The 22032-nt window shown below is 23.9% G+C and overlaps 3 protein-coding genes across 6 annotated transcripts in view; 2 read left to right on the top strand and 1 right to left on the bottom strand.

Annotated features, from left to right (window-relative positions):
* The window catches only part of LOC122510466 (heterogeneous nuclear ribonucleoprotein K), a 55120-nt gene that overhangs the window by 5126 nt on the left and 27962 nt on the right, over positions 1 to 22032 (bottom strand). For all 3 annotated transcript variants that reach the window (XM_043625136.1, XM_043625138.1, XM_043625137.1), the window contains 4 exons: positions 20303 to 20346; positions 14622 to 14694; positions 13832 to 13942; positions 1264 to 1392 (listed from right to left, as the gene is read on the bottom strand). In XM_043625136.1, coding sequence (XP_043481071.1) covers positions 1264 to 1392; positions 13832 to 13942; positions 14622 to 14694; positions 20303 to 20346 — 357 coding nt within the window. The remainder of the gene's footprint in view (positions 1 to 1263; positions 1393 to 13831; positions 13943 to 14621; positions 14695 to 20302; positions 20347 to 22032) is intronic.
* On the top strand, positions 2244 to 4604 carry LOC122510467 (cytochrome b5-like). Its single transcript, XM_043625139.1, has 2 exons — positions 2244 to 2692; positions 3613 to 4604. Exon 2 carries the CDS (start codon positions 3634 to 3636, stop codon positions 4054 to 4056), a length of 423 nt encoding a protein of 140 aa, XP_043481074.1. The 5' UTR covers positions 2244 to 2692; positions 3613 to 3633; the 3' UTR covers positions 4057 to 4604.
* Positions 5600 to 8409, top strand: LOC122510468 (cytochrome b5-like). 2 transcript variants are annotated; one of them, XM_043625142.1, is made up of 2 exons: positions 5600 to 5830; positions 7895 to 8409. In XM_043625142.1, exon 2 carries the CDS (start codon positions 7953 to 7955, stop codon positions 8349 to 8351), a length of 399 nt encoding a protein of 132 aa, XP_043481077.1. In that variant the 5' UTR covers positions 5600 to 5830; positions 7895 to 7952; the 3' UTR covers positions 8352 to 8409. The 2 variants fall into 2 exon arrangements, with proteins under 2 accessions (XP_043481077.1, XP_043481075.1); XM_043625140.1 differs by having other exon boundaries at positions 5603 to 5833; positions 7897 to 8409.

The raw sequence follows: 22032 nt of genomic DNA, 5'->3' as shown, positions 1-22032 counted from the left end.
AATTCAATTATTTTTATAAATAGTAAAATTCTTTGCAAAAATTCAATTACTTTCAATAATATTTCACGAAATAATTCAATTTTTATCTAAATTCGTTATAAAATTTTCCGAAAAAATTCAATTATTTCCTAAAATTTTAATAAATCCTTCGAAACAATTCAAATATTTTTATAAATAGTAAAAATCTTTGCAAAAATTCAATTATTTTCAATAAAATTTCCCGATACAATCCAATTTTTTTCTGAATTCGTTAGAAAATTTTTCAAAAAAAAAAAATTCAATTATTTCCTAAAATTTTAATAATTTTAATTTCAATTATTTATTAAATAGTACAATTCTTTGCGAAAATTTAATTTGTTTTCAATACAATTTTAATATAATTTCACTAAACAATTCAATTTTTTTTTAAATTTTGAATAACATTTTTTGAAAGAATTCAATTATTTTCTAAAATATTAATAAATCCTTCGATGCAATTCAATTATTTTTATAAGTAATAAAATTATTTTCAATAAAATTTTTTAATAAACTTCAATAATCAAATATTTTACCATAATTATTGACTGACACGATTATTTTAAAAAGTTTGTTTTAAAAAATGTTTATTAACACAAAAAACAAGAATTTTGTTTCTTTGATATAAAAATTTGATATTTTTCCAAGACTTTCGATAAAATTCCCTAATTTCCCCTGATCAATTTAATTTTGTCCTCACTTTCCCCTGAATTCTCAAATTTTCCTAACGTACATGCCTGAAAAATTAAATGTTACATTTTTTAAAGTTCAATTTTGATCACAATTTTGTAACATCTTCTCGGTAAGAAATTCCAAACATAAATTCAAAATAAAAGCAATAAAAAAATAAAAACAATAAAAAATATAACATTAGGAAACAATATACGTTTTATTTTAAAAGAACCACCGAAGCAATTTTTAAGGAAAAAAAGTAATTACGAAATAGAATGTTTGTAAAATTAAAGATGAAATTTGATAATTGTATAGAGATTATAATTTACCCATTGAGAATAATTTACTTAATTCGTTGAATTAAAATTTCTTCTTTCTCCTTTTGGCTAAATATTCAAGATTTACCCAGAAAAAAATTTCCCTACTCCTGTCTTTTTTCTAATCGATATTAATCTTGAATCAACGTCCTCTTAATAACTACATTTATCTTAAACTTATACATAAAGAAAGTGAAAATTATCTTCCAGCAGGGAAAATTACTATCACGGAATAATTAATTAGCAAATAAATACTCACAGTCTTAATTGTGGCAATCAGTTCACGAATGCAGTCCATGCATGTGTCAGCTTTACCGCAAATGCTTATCAGCCGGTCTGTACTATGTGGACAACAGTTGGAATAGATTTTAATTCTTGCTCCAGTTTTCTGCAAAAAATAAATTTTATTTAATAAATTTTCACTGTTAATAAAAACTAATTTTTTTGCAAAATTTAATACAGTTTACAAATTAATAAAAAAATTTCAACAAAAACAAAGCAAAAATAGAAACAAGTCACATGGAAATTCAAAAAGATTATAAATCTCGAAAATTAATAAAAAAAATCTTCTTTTTATGCTTGAAAATCTATAAACTTGAATAACCTGTAAACTTCAGATCGAAGTGTTGAATAATAATAAATAGAAGAAATTTTTCAAGTTGAAAAGAGTTTAACCTCATTCCAAGAGATTTCTCAGATATGTATTGGAAACTGGGAGAATTTCAAATAATTTCCGCCAGAGACAACCTAAAGTTTCGATACTGTCGGGATCTTTGATTCAGAAACGAGTGAATAGGGATGTGGTTGCTTTGATCTGCATAATTAAACGACACAATTTCTATGCTCTATAAACGTAACTTAGTTTAAGTTATTTTATAAAGTTTAGATTAATTGATCGCCGGTGTATTGACACCAATAATTTAATAAGAAGATAATTATATTTTCATCTTATTAAATACAATTTATTCTCCTACGAATACTGGAGGAATATTTCATTAAATACAATTTTTTCTCCTACGAATATTTACAATTTTTAAATAGATCTTTGTCTCTAAAAACAATTTCTCTAAGTTAACGTTTTTCCATAACTTTTCTTTTCTTTTCCTCTCTTCGAAATTTAGAAAGAGAAACCGCCAAGAAAAGGTTAGTTTCTAAACGTAATTCGATTAAGTGCAAATCATCTTTAAATTCTAATGAATTTTCATGAAACCTAGAAATATTATTCAACAGCTATTACCAAGCGAACGGAAGTCATTTCCAATTGGAAGTCAATCGACTCAAGTCACAATTTTCCAAAAATTTTAGTTTTCACAAAACAAGAAATATTTCTTAATAGAAAAATTTACGAAAATTAAAAAGACGGAAAAAGTATTTCAGTGCCTAAGTTTCGCTAAAAATTCACAAGAAAAAAAACGAGTCATTGAGATTAAAGCGAATTAGCATTTTTCAATAAAATGGTGGTGTAGAAAATTTAAAAAAGAGAAAACTAATCGCGACATAGATTCGAGATAATATTTGAAGTGTAAACAAATAATATTATTCTACTGTAACTATAATAATAATTATAATAATATAGAATACAGAGTATAATAATATAGAATAATAATTATATTAGTGAAAATTTGAAAAAGAAATATCTGGAAAGAAATTTCTGGTTACCTTCAAGGATTTTTAACTCGTAAATTCAGGTTAGTAAAGATTTAACTTTTCTTTTATAGAAGATGTCAATGAATTCAGTGAACTTTTCTGTACTTGAAGGAAATGTTTATTTTTCTCAAATGAAGAGAAAAAATACTTTCAAACTTCGTTCCATTTTTTGTAGAGAGAGAATTTTCTATTCAATTTCCTATTTCATTTCAATTCAATTTCATAATTTCTATTTAGAAGAATTTTGTCAAGTAAAATTAATATCAAACTGAATTTTTACACTATTAAATTTTTATCAAAGCGAAATTTAACAAAATTTTTATTTAGACGAATTTTTATCAAACCAAAATTTCCTTTATACCAACATTTTTATTTAACCGAATTTCTATTTAAAGGAATTTTTATTTACCAAAATTTCTATTTCAACGAATTTTTATTTGCAAAAATTTTTATTGAAGGGAATATTTATCTACAAACATTTTTATTTACACGAATTTTCATCTCCTCAATATTTCTATTTAAACCAATTTTTATCGACCGAAATTTCTATTAAAACGAATTTTTATCTACCAGATTTTCCATTCAACCGGATTTTTATTCAGGTACCAAAATTTCTATTTAAACGAATTTTTGATCTACCAAAATTTTGTATAGAAACGAATTTTTATCTACCAAAACTTAAACCGAATTTTTATTTAACACAATTAAAATGGAAACTCTAAATTTAAATTTTCCCAAAATTTAGAATTTCCAAAAAGTAGAATTTCTTCCAAATAAATAAAAATTCCATCCAATAAGAAATTGAACAAAATAAAATTTCTTTGGCAAAAAAATTAGAGGTTCAATATAAATTCTAAAGATTTCTACATTTCTCAATGTAAATCAAAAATAAATTAAACCAGAAAAAAATCCAAATCGATTTGCGATTTTTAGAGAATTAAAAATTTCCAAATTATTTCAGAAGAGAAATAACTTGAAAAAAATGGAGAAAGTCTACTCGATGGATGAGGTTGCCAATCACAATGACGAAAAAGATTTGTGGATGGTGATGAACGGCAATGTCTACGATTTAACAAAATTCCTAAAGGAACACCCAGGTGGTGAGGAAGTTCTCATCAATTTAGCCGGTCAAGATGGCTCTCAATGTTTCGACGACATTGGTCATTCCTTCGAGGCAATAACACTCCGTGAGTCATTTAAAATTGGCCAAACTGACAATAAGCCTGCGGAGAAAATAGAAACAAACAAATTAACATCAACAGACTCATCAAATAATAACGACAACGCCGACGACGACGATTGGCAATACGAGGAACCAAAAAAAGAATCCTCAAATTTTCTACCAATTATTTTTACTCTCGGCTTTTTAATTTACGCCGTAATATTCTATCGTCTCTATTATTAACAATAATAATAATCGCTCAGTAATTCTTTTTCTAATTAGTATATACTGTTTTACTGAAAAAAATTAAATTCTTTAATACAGAAGAAAAAATTACACCTTTTGAAAAAAGAAACGTAAATTAATTTTTTCTAATGTAAATGTAAAAAAAATAAATATAATTTAATTGTAATGTAAATTTAATTCTAACTTAAATTAATTACTTCTGAAGTAAATTAACTGTTTCTAATCTAAATTAATCATTTCTACGAAATTGAAAAAAAATTTTTTCTGCAATATTTAAATTGAATTGACAAATATTCCAATATAATGGGTTTTTTTACTCCTTTAGGAGAGATAAAAAAATTATTAAATACCAATTAGGTTTTTTATCATTCAGCTATAATGATAATGACAGAATATTTTTGTACACTCGGTGAGGTATTTTATACAATTAAAGATAGATTAGTTAAGGAAATATTTCTACGCACGAAAATTGTGATTACCTCATAATTATTTATATAGTTATAATTTTGAAAACTCTAAATAAAATTTCTTTACATTCAGAAAAATTAAGAGCTCGAATCATTCTAAACACTCGATATGTAAACAAATGTGACAATTATATTTTATATATAAAGTTTCTTCTCTATTAAGTTACTTTGCAATGATTAATGTCGTCATCGTGACTCGTCTATTTCAATGCGCGTATTATTTCATGTCTCTAGTAACCAACAGAGAGTACTTACACTTATAACACTGCGTCCTATTAAAACGTAAGTCTAATTTTACAACAAAAAAAACTTTTTCTTTAAAAATTCTAATTCTTACCAGTTCTACCAAAATCTGAATTTTTTCTTTTTTCAAGAATACAATTTTTTCTCTCTAAACTCTGATATTACTTAATATTTAAGAAATTTAGAAAAAATTAATTCATTTTTTTGTCTATTGATAAGGAATAAATTTACAAAAACAAAAATTGCAAATATTGCCAAGTTAACGGAAAACAATTAAAAAATTGTGAATTTATTTTTATATCACTGAATTGTGATAAAATTAGACAAATTGTGATAAATTTCCAATGAATTTGATAGGAGGAGAAAAAAGTGCATATCGAATAAACAAATATCGCAAATGACAATCAAAGTAAACAACAAAATCGATCGATTCGAAATTTGCAAAAAGTGAATAAAAAGAAACAGATTTAATTTAAATTTATAATTAAATAAAATGTAATTTTAATTTCAATTTTAATTTTCGAATTTGAATTTGAATTTTAGTTTTCCAATTTGAATTTGAATTTTCCAATTTAAAATTTAAATTTTACACATTTTTATACCCAATAAATATATAAAAATACTTTTATAAAAAAAAGTATGAAAAATATAGAAACGAGACTTTAAGTAAAAAATTTTCGCTCACTGTAAAATGGAATAAATTTTACCGTGAGCTTTTCGAAAACTTCATCAATGGACGACCTTCAATCGTGCATGCGAGTCATACACTACAGATATAACATGTTCATATTATAAGTGAACGAGAAACGAAGGAGTGGGGAACGACGACAAGAAAAATGGATAAAACTATGTACTTGATCATTCTCTGTCAGTGTATAAGCGCGAGAGATTCTTTAAACATTCTTCTCGATATTTTTCCACAAAAAAACCCGTTTTTCATTTCATTACAATAAAAAAAAAATTGTTTTCCATTTTTCTACATATAAAACAAATTATACGGAAAAAAATAGTTTTCAAGAAAATTAAATGAAGAGCGAAAGGAATTTTTAAACGCAAAAAAAAAGGTGAGTGAATATAAATGCAAAATATTCTTCTCATGTAATTATAAATTCTAATATTTATTTTAAATGAAGGACAAAAGTAAAAAAAAGAGTACGAAACGATTAATTTATTTGACGAACCTTCATTTTAGTTGCCACAAATAGATAAAAGTTTCTTATCAAAGAAAAAAGACAGTGTAAAACTTAAATTACGCGTTACTTATATATTTTCCAACAAAACAAGAAATTTTTTTAAAATTTTTATCAAAAATACTCTATTTTACCCTCAAAAACGCAATTTTTTCCAATTTTCTTTCTTATAGTAACAACAGGAATAAAAAATCAAGTTTATTCTAAAAAAACGAAGAAAAAAAATAAGAATGCATAAATTGAAATTGAAATTCTTGGTAAATCGAATTCTTTATAGATTAGAATCATAAAAGAGGTCAAAGATCATCTCTCAGTGAGAGAGGAGACTTTAAAAACAAGATGTTTTTCTCTTTTATAATTCAAAAATCACCTGTAGCAACAATTCTATATTTCTTCAATTTTCAATTTGTGAAAAATCAAATAAATCAAACAAATAGACTAGAATTGATTTTTTAGATTTAAATAAAATAAATAAAGAAGATAAAATTCAATTCAAATTAATTCAATTAATAATAAAATTCAATTCAATTTCATTCAATTAATTTCAAATTTAACAAAAATTTTATAATTTCGAGCATTTGAAGTAAACAAATATTCAATATTAAAATTATTTAATGATATTGAATATAAAATTGTTTATTTTTTTCTTAAACATTAGAGCTTGAAATATTAGATCGAAATATTAAAAAATACCATAGAAAATACCAAAATATTATAAACATTCAAATTCTTTTAAATTCATTAAAATAATTAAGAATTTGAATTAGAAAAAACAATTAAAGTTGTTGAAAAGAAAAAGAAATTGTTTAGTGTTTTTGAAAATTTGTAGTAAAAAGTACCAAAATATTTTATTCTTATTGAATGAATATATAATTATTTTTAATTTTTCTCAAAATATTAGAAGCACTTAAAATGTTAAAAAAATACCAATCATAGAAAATGTAAAAATTTTGAAAATATTCAAATTTTTTAAAAATTAATTAAAATGTTGAGGAAAAATAATTAAAGTTTAAAAAAAAATTGTTTAGTACTTTTGAAAATTTGTAGTAAAACATATTCAATATTAGAATATTTCATTGTTATTGGAATAAAAAATTATGTTTAATTTCTTTCTAAATATTACAAACGCTTGAAATAATAAAAAATACCGTAGAAAATATAAAAATATTCAAATTCTATTAAATTAGTTAAATCAACGAAAAAACAATTAAAGTTATTAAAAACAAAACAATTTTCTTTGGTATTTTTTGAAAATTTGTTGTAAAAAATATTAAATATTAAAATACTTTACTGTTATTGAATATAAAATTATATTCAATTTTTTTCTAAATATTAAAAGCGATTACAATATTAAAAAATACTAAAAATATTCAAATTTTCTTAAATTTGTTAAATCAATAAACAAAATCAATTACCGTCATTAGTACCTAAACAAAATTTGCTTAGCATTTTTGAAATTGAATTAAATCAAAAAGATTAAAATTAATTTCATAATTCATTTCGAGGAGATAAATATTTTAAAATTCTCTCAGAAGAGTCGAAAACTGACTGAAAACAAAAATGACGACACAGGTGATAAAATTTCCATAATTAAATTAATCACTATTAACTACTGTATTCAACTACTATATTTGTACTATTATTACCATTACTATTATTTATTTACTACATTTAATTTCAATTCAAATAAATTACTAATCCACGTGAAAAATATAATTAAAAATAAAATTAATCGCAAACTTCTGTTTTGGTTTAAATTTCAATTTTAACTTAACAAAAAGAAAAAAAACCCAGGAATGAAATCATTTTTCAAAAGTTTTGCAAGACTTCTCAATCTACCCAGTTTTATAACCAACGAAGAACAAGGCAGAAGAAAATAATGAAAAAACAAGTTTTTCAATTAACCATTTTTTTTACTCCTCAAACTTTTGTTTCAGATTCTTGGATATAAAGTACGTATAACGTATAGGACATAAAGAAAAGTCGACAAATCATGACTAAGCTAAAGCAATACACGAGAGCAGAGATTGAAAACAGTGATGTGAAGAAAAACACGTTTATCATAATACACGACAAGGTTTACGATGTTCATCAATTTTTAAATGAGCATCCAGGAGGCGAGGAAATTCTCCTGGATCATCGCAATAAGGATGCTTCGGAGGATTTTGACGATGTGGGTCATTCGACGGATGCCTTTGAATTAATGAACAAATATCGAGTTGGTGAATTAATTGAGAGCGACAGGGCAAATAGTAAACCAAAAGCCGGATGGGTAGCCGGTTATAATTCCAAGGAACCAGAAAGTTATGTCTCTGGACCAGGTGCACCATTTTATTTACTAATCATCGGTATCATAGGAATTGTAATTGCAATAATGTATCTCAATGCATGAATTTTATAATTTTTCTCTATATATAGATAGAAAATAAAGAGTTATTCTTTTCTTTAAATAATAGAGTCAAATTTTAAATCAATTAAAATTTTTCATTAACACTTTGAAGACATTTTTTTCTCCAAAAAAAGCGCTTTTTAATTATTAAATCTTGTTTTTTTCGAATTTTTTATCAGATCAAGAAAAATACCTTCTTTATTTTTTTGAGAATGTAAATAAAATTAAAAAGAACGAAGAGAATATTTGTTGTAAATAAAAAGGAAAAATTACGTATTTCAATAAAAGTAAAAAAACAAAAAATTCGAAAAAAGAAATCAAAATAATTTTTTTCGAGAAAAAAATAAAATTAAACAGATAAACTACAATATTTAAAAAAAATTGTTTATGCTTGTGAGTAAAACTTGTCTTCAAAGGGTCAAACAAAGTTCACTTTAAATAAACATTAATTTCTTTAAATCGCTATTTTTATTTATAGTGAACTTTTTATTTTAATTGAAGTTTTAAAATGTTTCTTCGCTAAATAACTGGAAAGTGTAATCAAATAATTAAATGATGCCTGCCATGGATTCTTTCTGTCACTTCCTGAAACTGACTTTTTTTTTAATATTGTTACTTGTAAATTTCATTTAAATAATAATGTACGTTTTACTAAAATCTATGTAAATATAAATTATTTTTAATTGAAAATAAAAAGAATTGCGTAGGCAATATTATAAATACTCAAAAAAGGTTTTAAAAAAAATCGAATTGTGTCAAGTTCTATTGTCAAGTTCAAACATATTTTTTAATTGTTGATATTATTTTTTATTTTATTATTTTTTAGGAATTATTATCATTACTAATTATATTATTATTATTAGTATTATTTACTATTGTTTTTATTCCTATGTATTATTATTATTTACTTCCAGCAATAATAGTCATTACTGCGGTTAATTTAAAGAATTTAGATAAAATTGCATTTTGTCCCTAATAATAATTATATTAAATAGACCAATAATTAGTCAAATACAGAAATTTGTAGAACAATCGCGACCGGAAATGAATGGTGAAAAACAGATGGTACGAAAATGTATTTGAAAGGACGTGCGGTCTTCCGCTGTCACATGTGTCGTTTCCAGTCATGTGAAAGGATCTGCAGCTGATATTCAAAAGGATAAGTTCATTTATATGAAATGAAACCGGAAGTCCAACTTCTTTAAATATATATAGAATATATATAACATGCAAAAATGGACCTTCATTTTTTTTCAAAGAAAAGAGAGAAGAATTTCTATAGCAACCCAATAAAAAAATATTCGATCACGAAAAAAATTATATCAACAATTTATATTAATAAAAAATTAGTTGAATAAATTAACAATTTCAGTGATTAACGATTAATTCAGTAAATTAACAATTTCAGTAATTAACGATAATTTCAGAATATTAACATTTTTAGTAATTAACGATTAATTCAGTAAACTAAAAATTTCTGCAAATAACAATTAATTCAGTAAATTTTAATTTTGTTTTAATTTTGTTTTATATTAAATATAATACACAAAAGGAAAAATTCCTTTTCATATTAATTAATAATAAATACAATAAATAAAATAAATAATAAAAAGAAATTTATAATAAAAAAAATAGCAAAATTTATAGCATTAAGAAATAAATTCTATTCTATTAAAAAAAAAATTAGAGTTAAAATGTAGGTAAAAATTAATAAAACATGTTATTAAATTAGAAAAAATACGATTTAAAAAAAGAATAAAAAAATACAATTAAAAAAATGGAAATGAAACAAAAGTGGTCAAATTCACGAAGAAGAAAAATCGAACCTAAGCAAAGTAGAAAATATTAACTACAATATTTGAAATAAAATAAACAACTCACTTGTTTCGAAAATAATAAGGAAAACAATGTAATTCCATAACGACGAAAGTTTTTCTTTTCCTCAAAATGAAAATTTGATGATGGCAAGTAATTGCACTGAAGTATTAAATAATATACAAGGGGGAAATTCGTCAAAAAAGAGAGAGAGAAAAAAAATAACGTAAGAAAAACAGTTATGTGATGAAATAAAAATTTCAAGGAGTGAGGTGCTCACTTTTGTAGTCTCGGGCAACAACTGAAGCTACACTGAATCTTTTAAAAGCCCTTACCCCTTAGTGGAGTTAGGTCGCGCTTAAAACTTTCCTTTTCCTGGGTGCTTTTTATTCAATGGGAGGTGGTGGCGAACATATCCTTCCTCCCTACTCCTTCTCTCCTATACAAGAATCGACTCTCAACCTAACACGAACACAATGTCAGTTTATTTCGTTCACTAACTTGTTATATGGGAATGAAAAGAAAAAAAAACAGAACACAACCCATATGAATTGAATGAAGAAGAAGTTAATGAAATATAAGAATTTACCTCCGAAAAATTTTGTTTCATACAAATTAAAATTATTTTTACCACAAGAAAAAAGGGCGAACAAAAATTAATTGTCATCGCCTCAAGAAAAAAGGACGAACAAAACAATAATTTTGATACAAATTGAAATTTTTTTTTGCGAAAAAGAAAAAAGGGAGAACAAAAATTAATTTTGATACAAATTAATTTCAATAGTAATCAATTGAAATACAAAACAATTGCAATAAAAATTAATTATGTACAATAAAAATTGATTAAAAACTAGAATTTAGAATTTAAAACCAAATTTCAAAAAAATTGCAAATTAATTAAAATAAAAATTGATTGTAAATTACAAATTCGAATTTAAAATTAAAAACCGAATTTCAAAAAATTGCAAATTTATTACAAAAAACAAATTTGAATTTATAATTCAAAACGAAATTTCCAATCCAAATAGAAATTTAAACTCTTTATTCTCGAAGTAAAATAATTTTTACGAATTGAAAAATTTTACTCTCCTAATTAATATTTATTTAAATTGAACATCATTGCAACACTATTTTTATTTGCCGAATAATTTAATATCGCAATTTTTTCCTATGAATACAAATTTTCATCTTTTTTTTTAAATATCAAACCTTTTGTACAAATTAAAAAAAACCAATCGTCAACAATTTTCTTTTTCTGGAAAATATTTGCAATCATCACTAGAGAAAATTATTTCCGAACAATTAAAATAAAATACCATAATTATCGGATTTTCTGTGAAGAATTTCCTCCTATTGAAAAGAATTTTCCTTTTTCCCATCTTAGGGAAAAATTTTCGAAGAAATTTGAATGAATAACGATGAGGAGGGAAAAATTTTCCTGATTTGGAAGAGAACGAAGGTAGTTATTTGGTTGGGAAGAGCCAGGGGCACCATCAGCGTGTTAGTGAACGGCATGTACACCTGGCATGGCAGCTGTTAAAAACCGACCATTACCTGATGCAGCACCTGTTCGAATTGCGTGCCATGCGGGCGAACCCTCGTAGCAACACATGTCGATGAAGGAAAAGTCCACCGACTTTCGCGTGACGAAACTCAACTTTATAAATTTTAACTGAATACATATTAAAAAAATGAAAAAATAATGATGAACAAAAAAGTCAAATAAAGAGACAATTCCCTATAAATAACGGACAATGAAAGACTTACGAAAAAAAACCCCCATCGAGTAAAAAAATTCATATCTCATTTTTTTTTCTGTAGAAATTCAGCTTTGAATCCTTTTAAATACTTTTGGAAACAAATTTTTTTTAGAAACTCTTCAACTTTTTTTTCTTGCGTACAATTTTCAAAAATTCAGAAAATAAAAAAGAACTATTTTTCTTTCTCTGTTGGAATTTTTATCTTCAATTTTTCTCTAGACTTTTAACAATATTTTGAAACTATTTCCAAAAATTCGTAAATTATTCACAAATTTTTTTTCGCGTATAATTTTCAAAAATTCAGAAAATAAAAATTGAAATATCTTCGATTTTTTATAGGCATTTAGAAATATTTTAAAACTATTTCCAAAAATTCCTAAATTACCCACTAATTTTTTTTTCTTTCCTACAATTTTCAAAAATTCAGAAAATAAAAAAGAATTACTTCCCCTGCTAAAATTTTGTCTTCGAATTCTCTACAGGTATTTAAAAATATTTTGAAACAATTTCCAAAAATCCCTAAATCATCCACTAATTTTTTCGCGTATAATTTTTAAAATTGAGTAAGGAAAAAAAACAAAACAGGTAAAGAAGAACTACTTTCCCTGTTAAAATATTTATCTTCGATTTTTCTCTACACATTTTTAAAAACATTTTGAAACCAATTCCAAAAATAGTTTCACATTTCAAATTATCCACTTATTTTCTCTACGTTGTATATTTTTCAAAACAAAATAAACCAAAACTTTATCAAAAAACTTATCAACATTCCATTTTTTCAATTTCATCGAATACGGTTTGAAAAATGAGTTTGACTATGAATATTGATCCAAATAGCTCGAAACCAATTTCTCTCACTCTTTCCCTTTTTTTAAAAGCCATACAAAAAAATGAAAAATTCACCACATTTTCATGGGGTAAAAAAACATAAAATAAAAAAAAACCTCGCTATTTGTTCTTCTGGTATTTTTAGGGACTACACTACAAAGGTAGAATTTAAATTTCATTCACAAAAGAGATTTTTCTCTTTTTATTAAAAATCTATTCCACGAGTAGTTGTAGTGATGATAAATTTAAAAAAGTTGTTGCACCCCTTCTCATTGAGTTAAAAAATAAGATAGAAAAATCACGTTTTTTCCATAAAAAAAAAAAGAAAAAGTATTGTGCATATAAAATCAATAAAGTCGCTTCTGACGGCTTCAAGTCGAATTAAATCAGCATTGGCGATGTCGCTGAATGGTAGAGACTCTCTCTCTCTCTTTCTCTCTCATACCCTTCTTATCCTGAATAATATAGAATGGAACATTGAAGAATCGAACTTTTTTTTCCCTTTTTTCTAATCATACACTTTATCCGGTTTTTTTTCGCCTTCATATCTCTCATATTCATATTTTTGCACGATTTATTAGATTCTCGGAAAAATTTTCAAACCAGATCAAATTCTTTCGAGGATGCTTTTCAGAAATAGCGAAAAAAATTAATAATAATAATAATAATAATAATAATAATAATAATAATAATAATAATAATAATAATAATAATAATAATAATAATAATAATAATAATAATAGTAATAATAATAATAAAAATAATAATAATAAAAATAGAATAAAAAATAAAACAAATAAAAATATAGAAATAAATTATAAAAAATAAATATGTAAATAAAAATATAGAAATAAAATACAAAAATAATAACAATAAATTAATAACAAAGAGAAGAATATTAATAATTTTACGAACAATAAGGTAAAGACTTTAATAAATTGAAAAAATAGTTTTCCACTATTTTTCTCGTGAAATTTGGTAATTATAACATTTTTGAATTTCCAAGTGACACTTGTTTTTCTTTGAATTTTAAATTGATAATTATTATATTTAATTAAAAGAAAGTAAAAGAAATCGTACCTCGCGAAGCTCCTTAATTTTAAGTCCGCCTTTTCCAATGACGCATCCTGCTTGACTTTGATGAACCAACATTCGTACGTCGATCTCGTCATTTCCATGTCTGGATCCATTCTGCAAACATCAATAACGAATAAATAATTTGCTCAAATAAAAATAGAATCAATTTTATCGACATAAAATAATGACTTTTATTTAATCTACAATAAAAGAAAAAAAATGTCTAAAATTGATTTTTTTTTTGAATTTTTACAGTATTAACTAAAAAATATTTTTTATCAATGAAAATAACGCCTGAAAATGCTGAAATAAAAAGGGAATAAATTAAAAATATAAATAAACAAAAGGAGAAAATAGGAAAAAATAAAGAAAAGGAAAAAAATGAAGAAAGGGAGAAAATAGGAGAAAAATATAAAAAAAAAATTGAAGAAAGGGAAAAATTGGCGAAAAAATATAAATAAAGAAAAGAAAAAAAGTTGAAGAAAGAGAAAAATAAGAGAAAATATATAAATAAAGAAAAAAATAAAAAGGGAAAAAAATATAAATAAAGGAAAGAAAAAATAGAAGAAAAGGTAGAAAGTGAAGAACGAGAAAAAAATAAGAGAAAAAATATAAAAACAAAAAGAAATAGAAAAAAAGAAAAAAAAAGAAAAGAAAAAATAGAGGAAAGGCAAAAAATACCTATAAATATAGAAAAGAAAAAAAATAGAACAGAAGAAAAATACAAGGTAAAGAAAAATAAAATGATCAAAAAGAATAAATTTAGAAAAAAAAATGTTCAAGTCTCTCTTACCTCTTCCAGATTGGGCACGATTTCATTTAAAACCTGAAGTACAGTCTCCAGATCTGAGCTGATAGTTAATACCCTAAAAGCAAAGAGATCAAGAGTTAAATCGTTTCCATAAAATTGAGAGAAGCATTTTGACGATTGAGTTATCGGAAAAAAATGTATTGCAATCGTGGTTTGGAAATATGCATGGATTTGATATCCTCAACCATTTCCATATTCCATCTGATAAATAAAACAAAATTTATCGTCGATTCTCACATTGCCAACGATCGTCTCCTCCTTCTTTATTTTTATTCTCACCGAAACCTTTTAAACTACTGTAAAATTATATCACAACTATAATTATAATAGTTTTTGTTTCACTTCACCAGAATTATAATATGTCAAAGAAAATTGTTTTGAACTCAATTTTTTTTTATTATTTTTCTTTTTTTTTGAGAAAAATTTGAAGAATTACTTTAATAATTCTTTTTTAATAATTTTAATTCTTAATATTAATTCTTAATTATTGTGTGTAGTTAATTATTAATTAATAATTATGCATTATTTTTAATTGTAAATTATTTTTCACTGTAAATTATCTTTAAATGTAATTTATTTTTAACTGTAAATTATTTTATAGTGTAAATTATTTTTAATTATAAATTATTTTTTACTGTAAATTGTTTTTAACTGTAAATTATTTCAATATCGTACAGCTCAATAAAAATTTGTCAAAGTTGGAAAAAAATCTCTCTTGGAGAAAAAACATAAAAATTTGATTACACGTATTTTTTTTGGCTGATGGCCCTAGTACTTACATTTTTATAAACATTTTTGAATTGAACGTGCAGCAGTCACGGTAAAATGACACTTGTGATTACCAAAAGTGAAACATCAACTGTGATACTCTCTAAGGGAGTCATAGGTGTAAATTTTATTTATTGTCTTAATAATAATGCTAATAAGAATAATAAAGATTTTGTGAAAACTAAAAAAAAATTGTGAACTTCGTGCACCGTGTCGCCCTTTGATTTTTTTTTGTTTTCCAAGAAATAGCTTTTTTTCATTTTTCTAAACAGTAGATCGACAATTTTAATTATCCACAGTTTTAGAAACACTCTCTCATTATTAAAATTATCGAATAATTGCTGGAAAAAGTGATAATTATTTAAAAAAAAAAACAAGACAACTATCAAACGAGCATTCTTGAATAACGTTTTTCTTTTTCGTTCTTTTTTCTCGTCGACAATGCACTAAATTATTGTTTCTCTATATAGTTGAAAAGAAATACAAAAGGATTGTGCGTTGTGCAATGATTTTTTTTTCTCCTCTAAATTCCCAAGAAACTCATTTAGAGCATGCAATTTGAATACGAATGGAGAATTTCCTCTTTTAATAATAGAACATCGGAAAAAAAAGCTTTCTTCAAACCATTTTCATTTTTTATTCAAAATCAATTTTCAAAAATAAGATAAATTCCGAAATAAATTAACAAAAGCAGAAATAAATTTCTAATTAAATTAAAAAACAAATTTAAAAACTACTTCATTTCGAAAATGGTAAGAAAATTTTGAAATCTTAAATTAAAAATGAAATTAAATTTGCAGAGAAAATTGTCGCTTGGAAAATTAAAACATTTTCAGCTCGGGAGGAAGGTTGAAAATAATTTTTCCCCTTTTTTCCGCCTATTCCTGTCTCCTAAATGGATTTAAAACAATTTTAAATAAATTAATCTAAACAGATTTTATAAACTTATTATAAAACCTAAAAATATCGTTTCTCTCTCTGTCTATTAAAAAAAATTCACGTTGCACTCCAAATATTCTTAATTGCATTCAATCTGAAACTGAATTAAAATATTTTGTTTTTTTAATTCGAATGTATAAAAACTGCGCTTAAAGATTAAAATTGGGAATTCGTAATAATTTCTGTAAAAGCAAAAGTCTTAATTTCTAAAAACTACAATAAAATCAGAAATAAAAAATTTGTTTTTGTGATGAAAACCAGGATATTCCATGGGTCTCCGCTGTGTTGACCAGTGTAATTTAATGTCGAGAAATATATTCGGTCATAAAACTAGCCAGGAAAAGGTGCACTATCAATGACAACTAAGGAAGAAAAAGTTTAAATAAATAAAATATCAGACACTGAAAAAAATTATAAAACCTTTCATTAAATTTTTTTTTCATCATTTAGAATATTACTTTACATATTCTTATGTTTATTTAAACCCATTAAATTAAATTGAAAATTAAATTTTTGCAATTAAAATTAAAAAAAGCCATCAAAAAAATATTTTTCAGAATCGTTTTATTGAAATTTTAATCGTTTGATAAAAAATATCTACAAAATTGATTAAAAAAAAAAAAATAAATAAAAAAAGCAATAAAAATAGTAGATTAAAAAGACATTAAAAAAACAATTTTTAAATCGTTTTCCACCAAAAAATATCGAATAAAAACAAAAAATTTTTTCAGTGTCGTCATAAAAAAACAAACAAAAATAAATCCACTAAAATCAGTTATTAACAATATACAGAGACAGAGAAAAGAGAGAAAAACGAAACAAAAAATAAAATTTTTCAAATAATTTCACATTGGACGGGAACCAAAGACCTGAAATATAATGATTCTTTTATAATAACAAATGAGAAATAATAATTAAAAATCTGAAAAATCAAAAATGAACAATAATATTTTTTTTCTAAACCGAAAAAATATAGAACCATTATACGTAGAGGGCGCATTTTAATTTTTTTTTCAAGATAGACAAAAGAAACAAATGAAATAAAAGATATATGTAAAAAAAAAATGATAATAGAGAGTGAAAGAGAGGAAAATAATTGTTTTTCAATTTTCAAGCGAGATGAAGTATAATAAATAAAAGGATATAACAATAATTTTCACGATGCAGTTTCGAAAAGTGATTGGGTTTTTATTTATTTAAATGAAAAAAAGAAAAAAATGTTTTGGTATTTTGGGATATGTAAAATAGAGGAGGATTCACGAGAGAAAAGAATGATGTCTATGATATTTTGGTGCTGAGAGCACATATTTTGGACACATTTAAGGTCTCGTGAGGTGTAAATGGACAGGCAAGACAGACACGTGGGTGAGTATAAAAAACAGATGCCGGGTTGGGTAATTCGGGGGTGGACAAATTTACAAACACAATTATGAGAGAGAGGGAGAGAGTGAGAGATAGAGAGAGAAAGTATTTATTATATTTATAAATGAATAAACCAGAATTAATTGAAAGAGTGAGAGAAAGAGAAATATTGGTAAATAGACAAGATAGAGTATAGACCAACAGATATATAGAAAGATTGCTACATAGATTAATTGACAGGTAGATTGTACACAGATATACCAAATGGATTAATAGAGATGAATGGAGAAAAGAGAAGGTGGAGAAAAATATGAATGGACAATTACATGAATAATTATACACTGAAAAAAATATTTTCAAAAAATATTTTCAAATACTTGAAAAGAATTCTGCAAATTGTTTGTCTTTTAAATTTATTCGAAATTATTTTATTATTAAATATTAAATAAGAAAAATAGAAAGATACGAAAAAACTTGAATTTTTTCCAAAAAGATAAAAAATATTACAAAAAATTATATTTTTGTCCTTTTATTTATTTAATCAAAAATGATTTCTTTCTTTTTTTAATTTTTTCTAGCACCAAATATTTTCTTTTAAAATTAAAATTTCTTTATTCTGAAATATTGATTTTCGACAGTGGACTAGAATTTATTCTTCTGTTATTTCTATTATATTTTTAAATTATAAAATCGAGTAAAATTTAATTTATAGTCGACAAAAAATTGTATTTCTACTATGTAATTTAAAAAATAACAACTGGTGAAAGATTTTACAATTTTTTAAAAACTGTTTGCCTTTATTTTAAAATTAAAAAAGTTATTTAATTGAATTACAAACTCTAAACCAATTTTTCTAAAAAATTTCATTACCAAATTTAATTTAAAGTCGACAAAAAAATTATATTTCTACTAATTTTCAAATTATCAACCGTTGAAATAATTTACAATTTTTTGTATAAACTGTTTGCCATAATTTTAGAATTAAATAAAAGATTTATTTAGATTAGATATACATTTTAGCCAAAAAATTGTTATATTTAATTACCAAATTTAATTTAAAGTCGACAAAAAAATTATATTTCTACTAATTTCCAAATTAACAACCGGTGAAATAATTTACAATTTTTTAAAACTGTTTTCCATTATTTTAGAATTAAATAAAAAATATTTATTTAAATTGCAAATTTTAATCAAAATATTACTAAATTTAATTATCAAATTTAATTTAATGTCGATAAAAAAAATTATATTTCTATTAATTTTCAATTTAAAAACCTGCGAAATAATTTACAAGTTTTTTCAAACTTTTTGACATTATTTTAGAATTAAATAGAAATTATTTTTCTAAATTACAAATTTTGAATGAATTTTCTAATAATTTAATTACCAAATTTAATTAATAGTCGATAAAAATTTCTATTTCTATTCATTTTCAAATGAACAACTGGTGAAAGAATTTACAAATTTTTTATACTGTTCTCCATTATTTTAGAATTGATTAAATTTAACAGACGTCAAAAAATTGTATTTTTATACTTCAATTATTAACTATAGTGAAAAATTTACCATTTTTTTTATAAAACCTTTTGCCATTAAAATTGAACAGAAATAATTTTTTTAAATTTCAAAATCCAGTAAAATTGAATTTAAAATCGTCAAAAAATTGTACTTCTCTCAATTTAAAAATTAAGAAAATTAGGAATCAAATTACAAAATAAAGTAAAATTAAATTTTGCAGTGAAATAATTATATTTCAATTAAATTGCAAATTAAGAAATAAAATTAATTGCAAAAAAAATTTAAAGATTATTTTTATAAAACTGTTTGCCATTTATTTAGAATAGAATAAAAATTAAATATTAGAATTTTTTTAAATATAAAAAAAATAACAATTAAAAATATCTACTTGAAAAATTTTAATATTTAAAAAAATTCTATTATTTCATTCAAATTTAATATTTTTAAAAATTGTCCATAATTTTTTGTTTATACAAAAAATAGTAGACGGTACACTATTTTTTCTGTAAAAAAAATTATTGTACGGCAAAAAATCCAAAAAAATGACATTTTTTTAATTTTTAGAAATTGCAACCTCTTTTTATTCTAAACTGAAATAAAGCAAGAAATTAATGAAAATTAGTAAAAGAAAAATCCAAAAAAAACCAGAGATACGAATAAAGAAAATCCCAGAAATAAAAATAAAATACTTCCTCTGTAAGAAAGCAGAATAATATTTACAAAATGCAACATAAATGAAAAATAATTTTTTAAAATTAAATTAGCGATATCGTTAATTATAATTTAATAATCAAATAATAAAAATACAAAAGAATAGTAAATAAAACAAATTTTCATCTTATTTGAAAAATATTTTTTTCCTGTATAATTAAAAGCAGCCAAGGAAAGAGAGAGATAGATAGAGAGACAACAGTAACAGTGGGAGAGTATTTATATATATATTATGAAAAAAAGGAAGAAAAAAAGAAAGTAAGTTTTTTTTTTAAAAAAAGAGAAAAATTGTAGTATGGCACCGTATCGTATTTTGTAATTAGAAAACAAAGTATTAGACATTAAGTAGTGGTGTTTGGTATTACCGTTCGGGTCCGGGGCAATCGGGTACAGTGATTGAGGCTTTGTACTGTCGGGCCATGGTGATTGGTGGTTGATTGGTTCATTGGTGGTGGTTGGTAGTTGTTGTCGATTGTTGGAGGGTGGTCCATTTCCGATCGAGTTAGGATCCGTCGTTCCGGGCAGTACAGGGCAACGGCAGGGCAACCATGGGGGGCAACGCCGGGGTCGGGGCGGGGCCAGGGCACAAACCATGAACCAAGTTAGACCACGATTCTTGTCTCAATTTTACCCCATTTTTTTTTTTTTTTTTATTATTACCAACCCCTTTTTGTATTATTTTTTTTATTATTAATCATATTTGCCCTCACCCACCCCTTTTTCTTTTCACTGTCCAAAAAAATTAAAAAAAATCTCTGGCATGACATTCAGCGAGCGAGATGCAATTCTTTCAAAATAAAATTTATTCTGCATTTAGAGAAAATGTTTAGATAATAATATAATGATCATAATAATAATAACAAAAATAATAATAATTATGAAAATAATAATAATAACAATAATGGAAAACAAAATGATTTTAGATTTCAATTTTCAAAAATTGAAGAAATCTCGCTCGCCGATTGATTAACTTAAAAAAATTTCAGTTAAAAGCCAAAACCAGAATTAGAGTCTCTTAAAATATAAAAGTCTATAATAGTAAAGTTTTACCAAGTTAATAAAAATTGAACGAATAAGAATAAAATTGATTAAGCTCGACAAAAAAATAAATTAACTGAGTAAAACTTTACTCCGAAAAAATTTAATTTCTATTTAAATCCTAGAATCGAGTACAAAAAACTACAATATTGAATCTCTTTCTCTCGATAGAAATTCAGTCTCCTATTTTATTTAAAAAGAAAGTAAATGTTACTAAATTTTCAACGTTCATTAATAACTTTAAACTTAAAAAAATTTCTAACCCGAGAAAAAGTACATTCGCAAATGAAACGACCGGTGTGACAAAAAAGAACAAAAGACACTTTTTCCCCTGATAGATTAACAAATTAACAATAAAATTCTTCTCAAAGTTAATTAATTAACACAATTTTTAAATTACCATTAAACTCAATTTTAAATTACAAAAAATTATTTAAACATTTAATGAAACAAAAATAAAGTACGGAAGCAAAATGTAAATTCAGAAAAAAATTTAACCTTTGCTCTTTTTTTTATTACTGCACCTCTCTTTAATTTGCCAAGTAAGATTGAATACTCGTTAATAAGCGATCAATAGTAATTTTTATCAATAAAATTTCTCTCTGAATTGAGATTCACGGATTAACAGGCAAATAAAAAAAAAATCATCGATGAAATAATGTGACGTGTATTTGCAGTGAGGCGTAACCAAACAATGGATTTTATATTGCTCATAGATAAATTTAAAAATATCAGACACATGAGAAACAATATGGAACGAACATTACTCTTTTTAATTATTCGAACGCCAACGTTAAAATAAACATTTACATAACAATAATTATTCACGTAAAAATAATTTCTATCTTTTAAATGTTCAAACAAAAAAAAATTATTAAAGTAAATTTCAATTTACGAATATTAAAAAGACATTTTATTGAATCACTCATATTACGACATTGCATTACGAAAATTGAAATGCAAAATAATTTATTTTATTGATTTAGATTCGCTATTAGTTTCGTATCAATCTTAATTGGTTCATTTCGAAAATAATTCGATTTAGTAACAAATACTT

The sequence above is a fragment of the Leptopilina heterotoma genome, unplaced genomic scaffold (genome assembly GCF_015476425.1).
Source record: "Leptopilina heterotoma isolate Lh14 unplaced genomic scaffold, ASM1547642v1 Lhet_68, whole genome shotgun sequence".
In the NCBI taxonomy this organism is placed as follows: Eukaryota; Metazoa; Arthropoda; class Insecta; order Hymenoptera; family Figitidae; genus Leptopilina; species Leptopilina heterotoma.
Note: the sequence above shows the minus strand (reverse complement) of the source record. Positions and strands in the feature narration are given on the sequence as shown.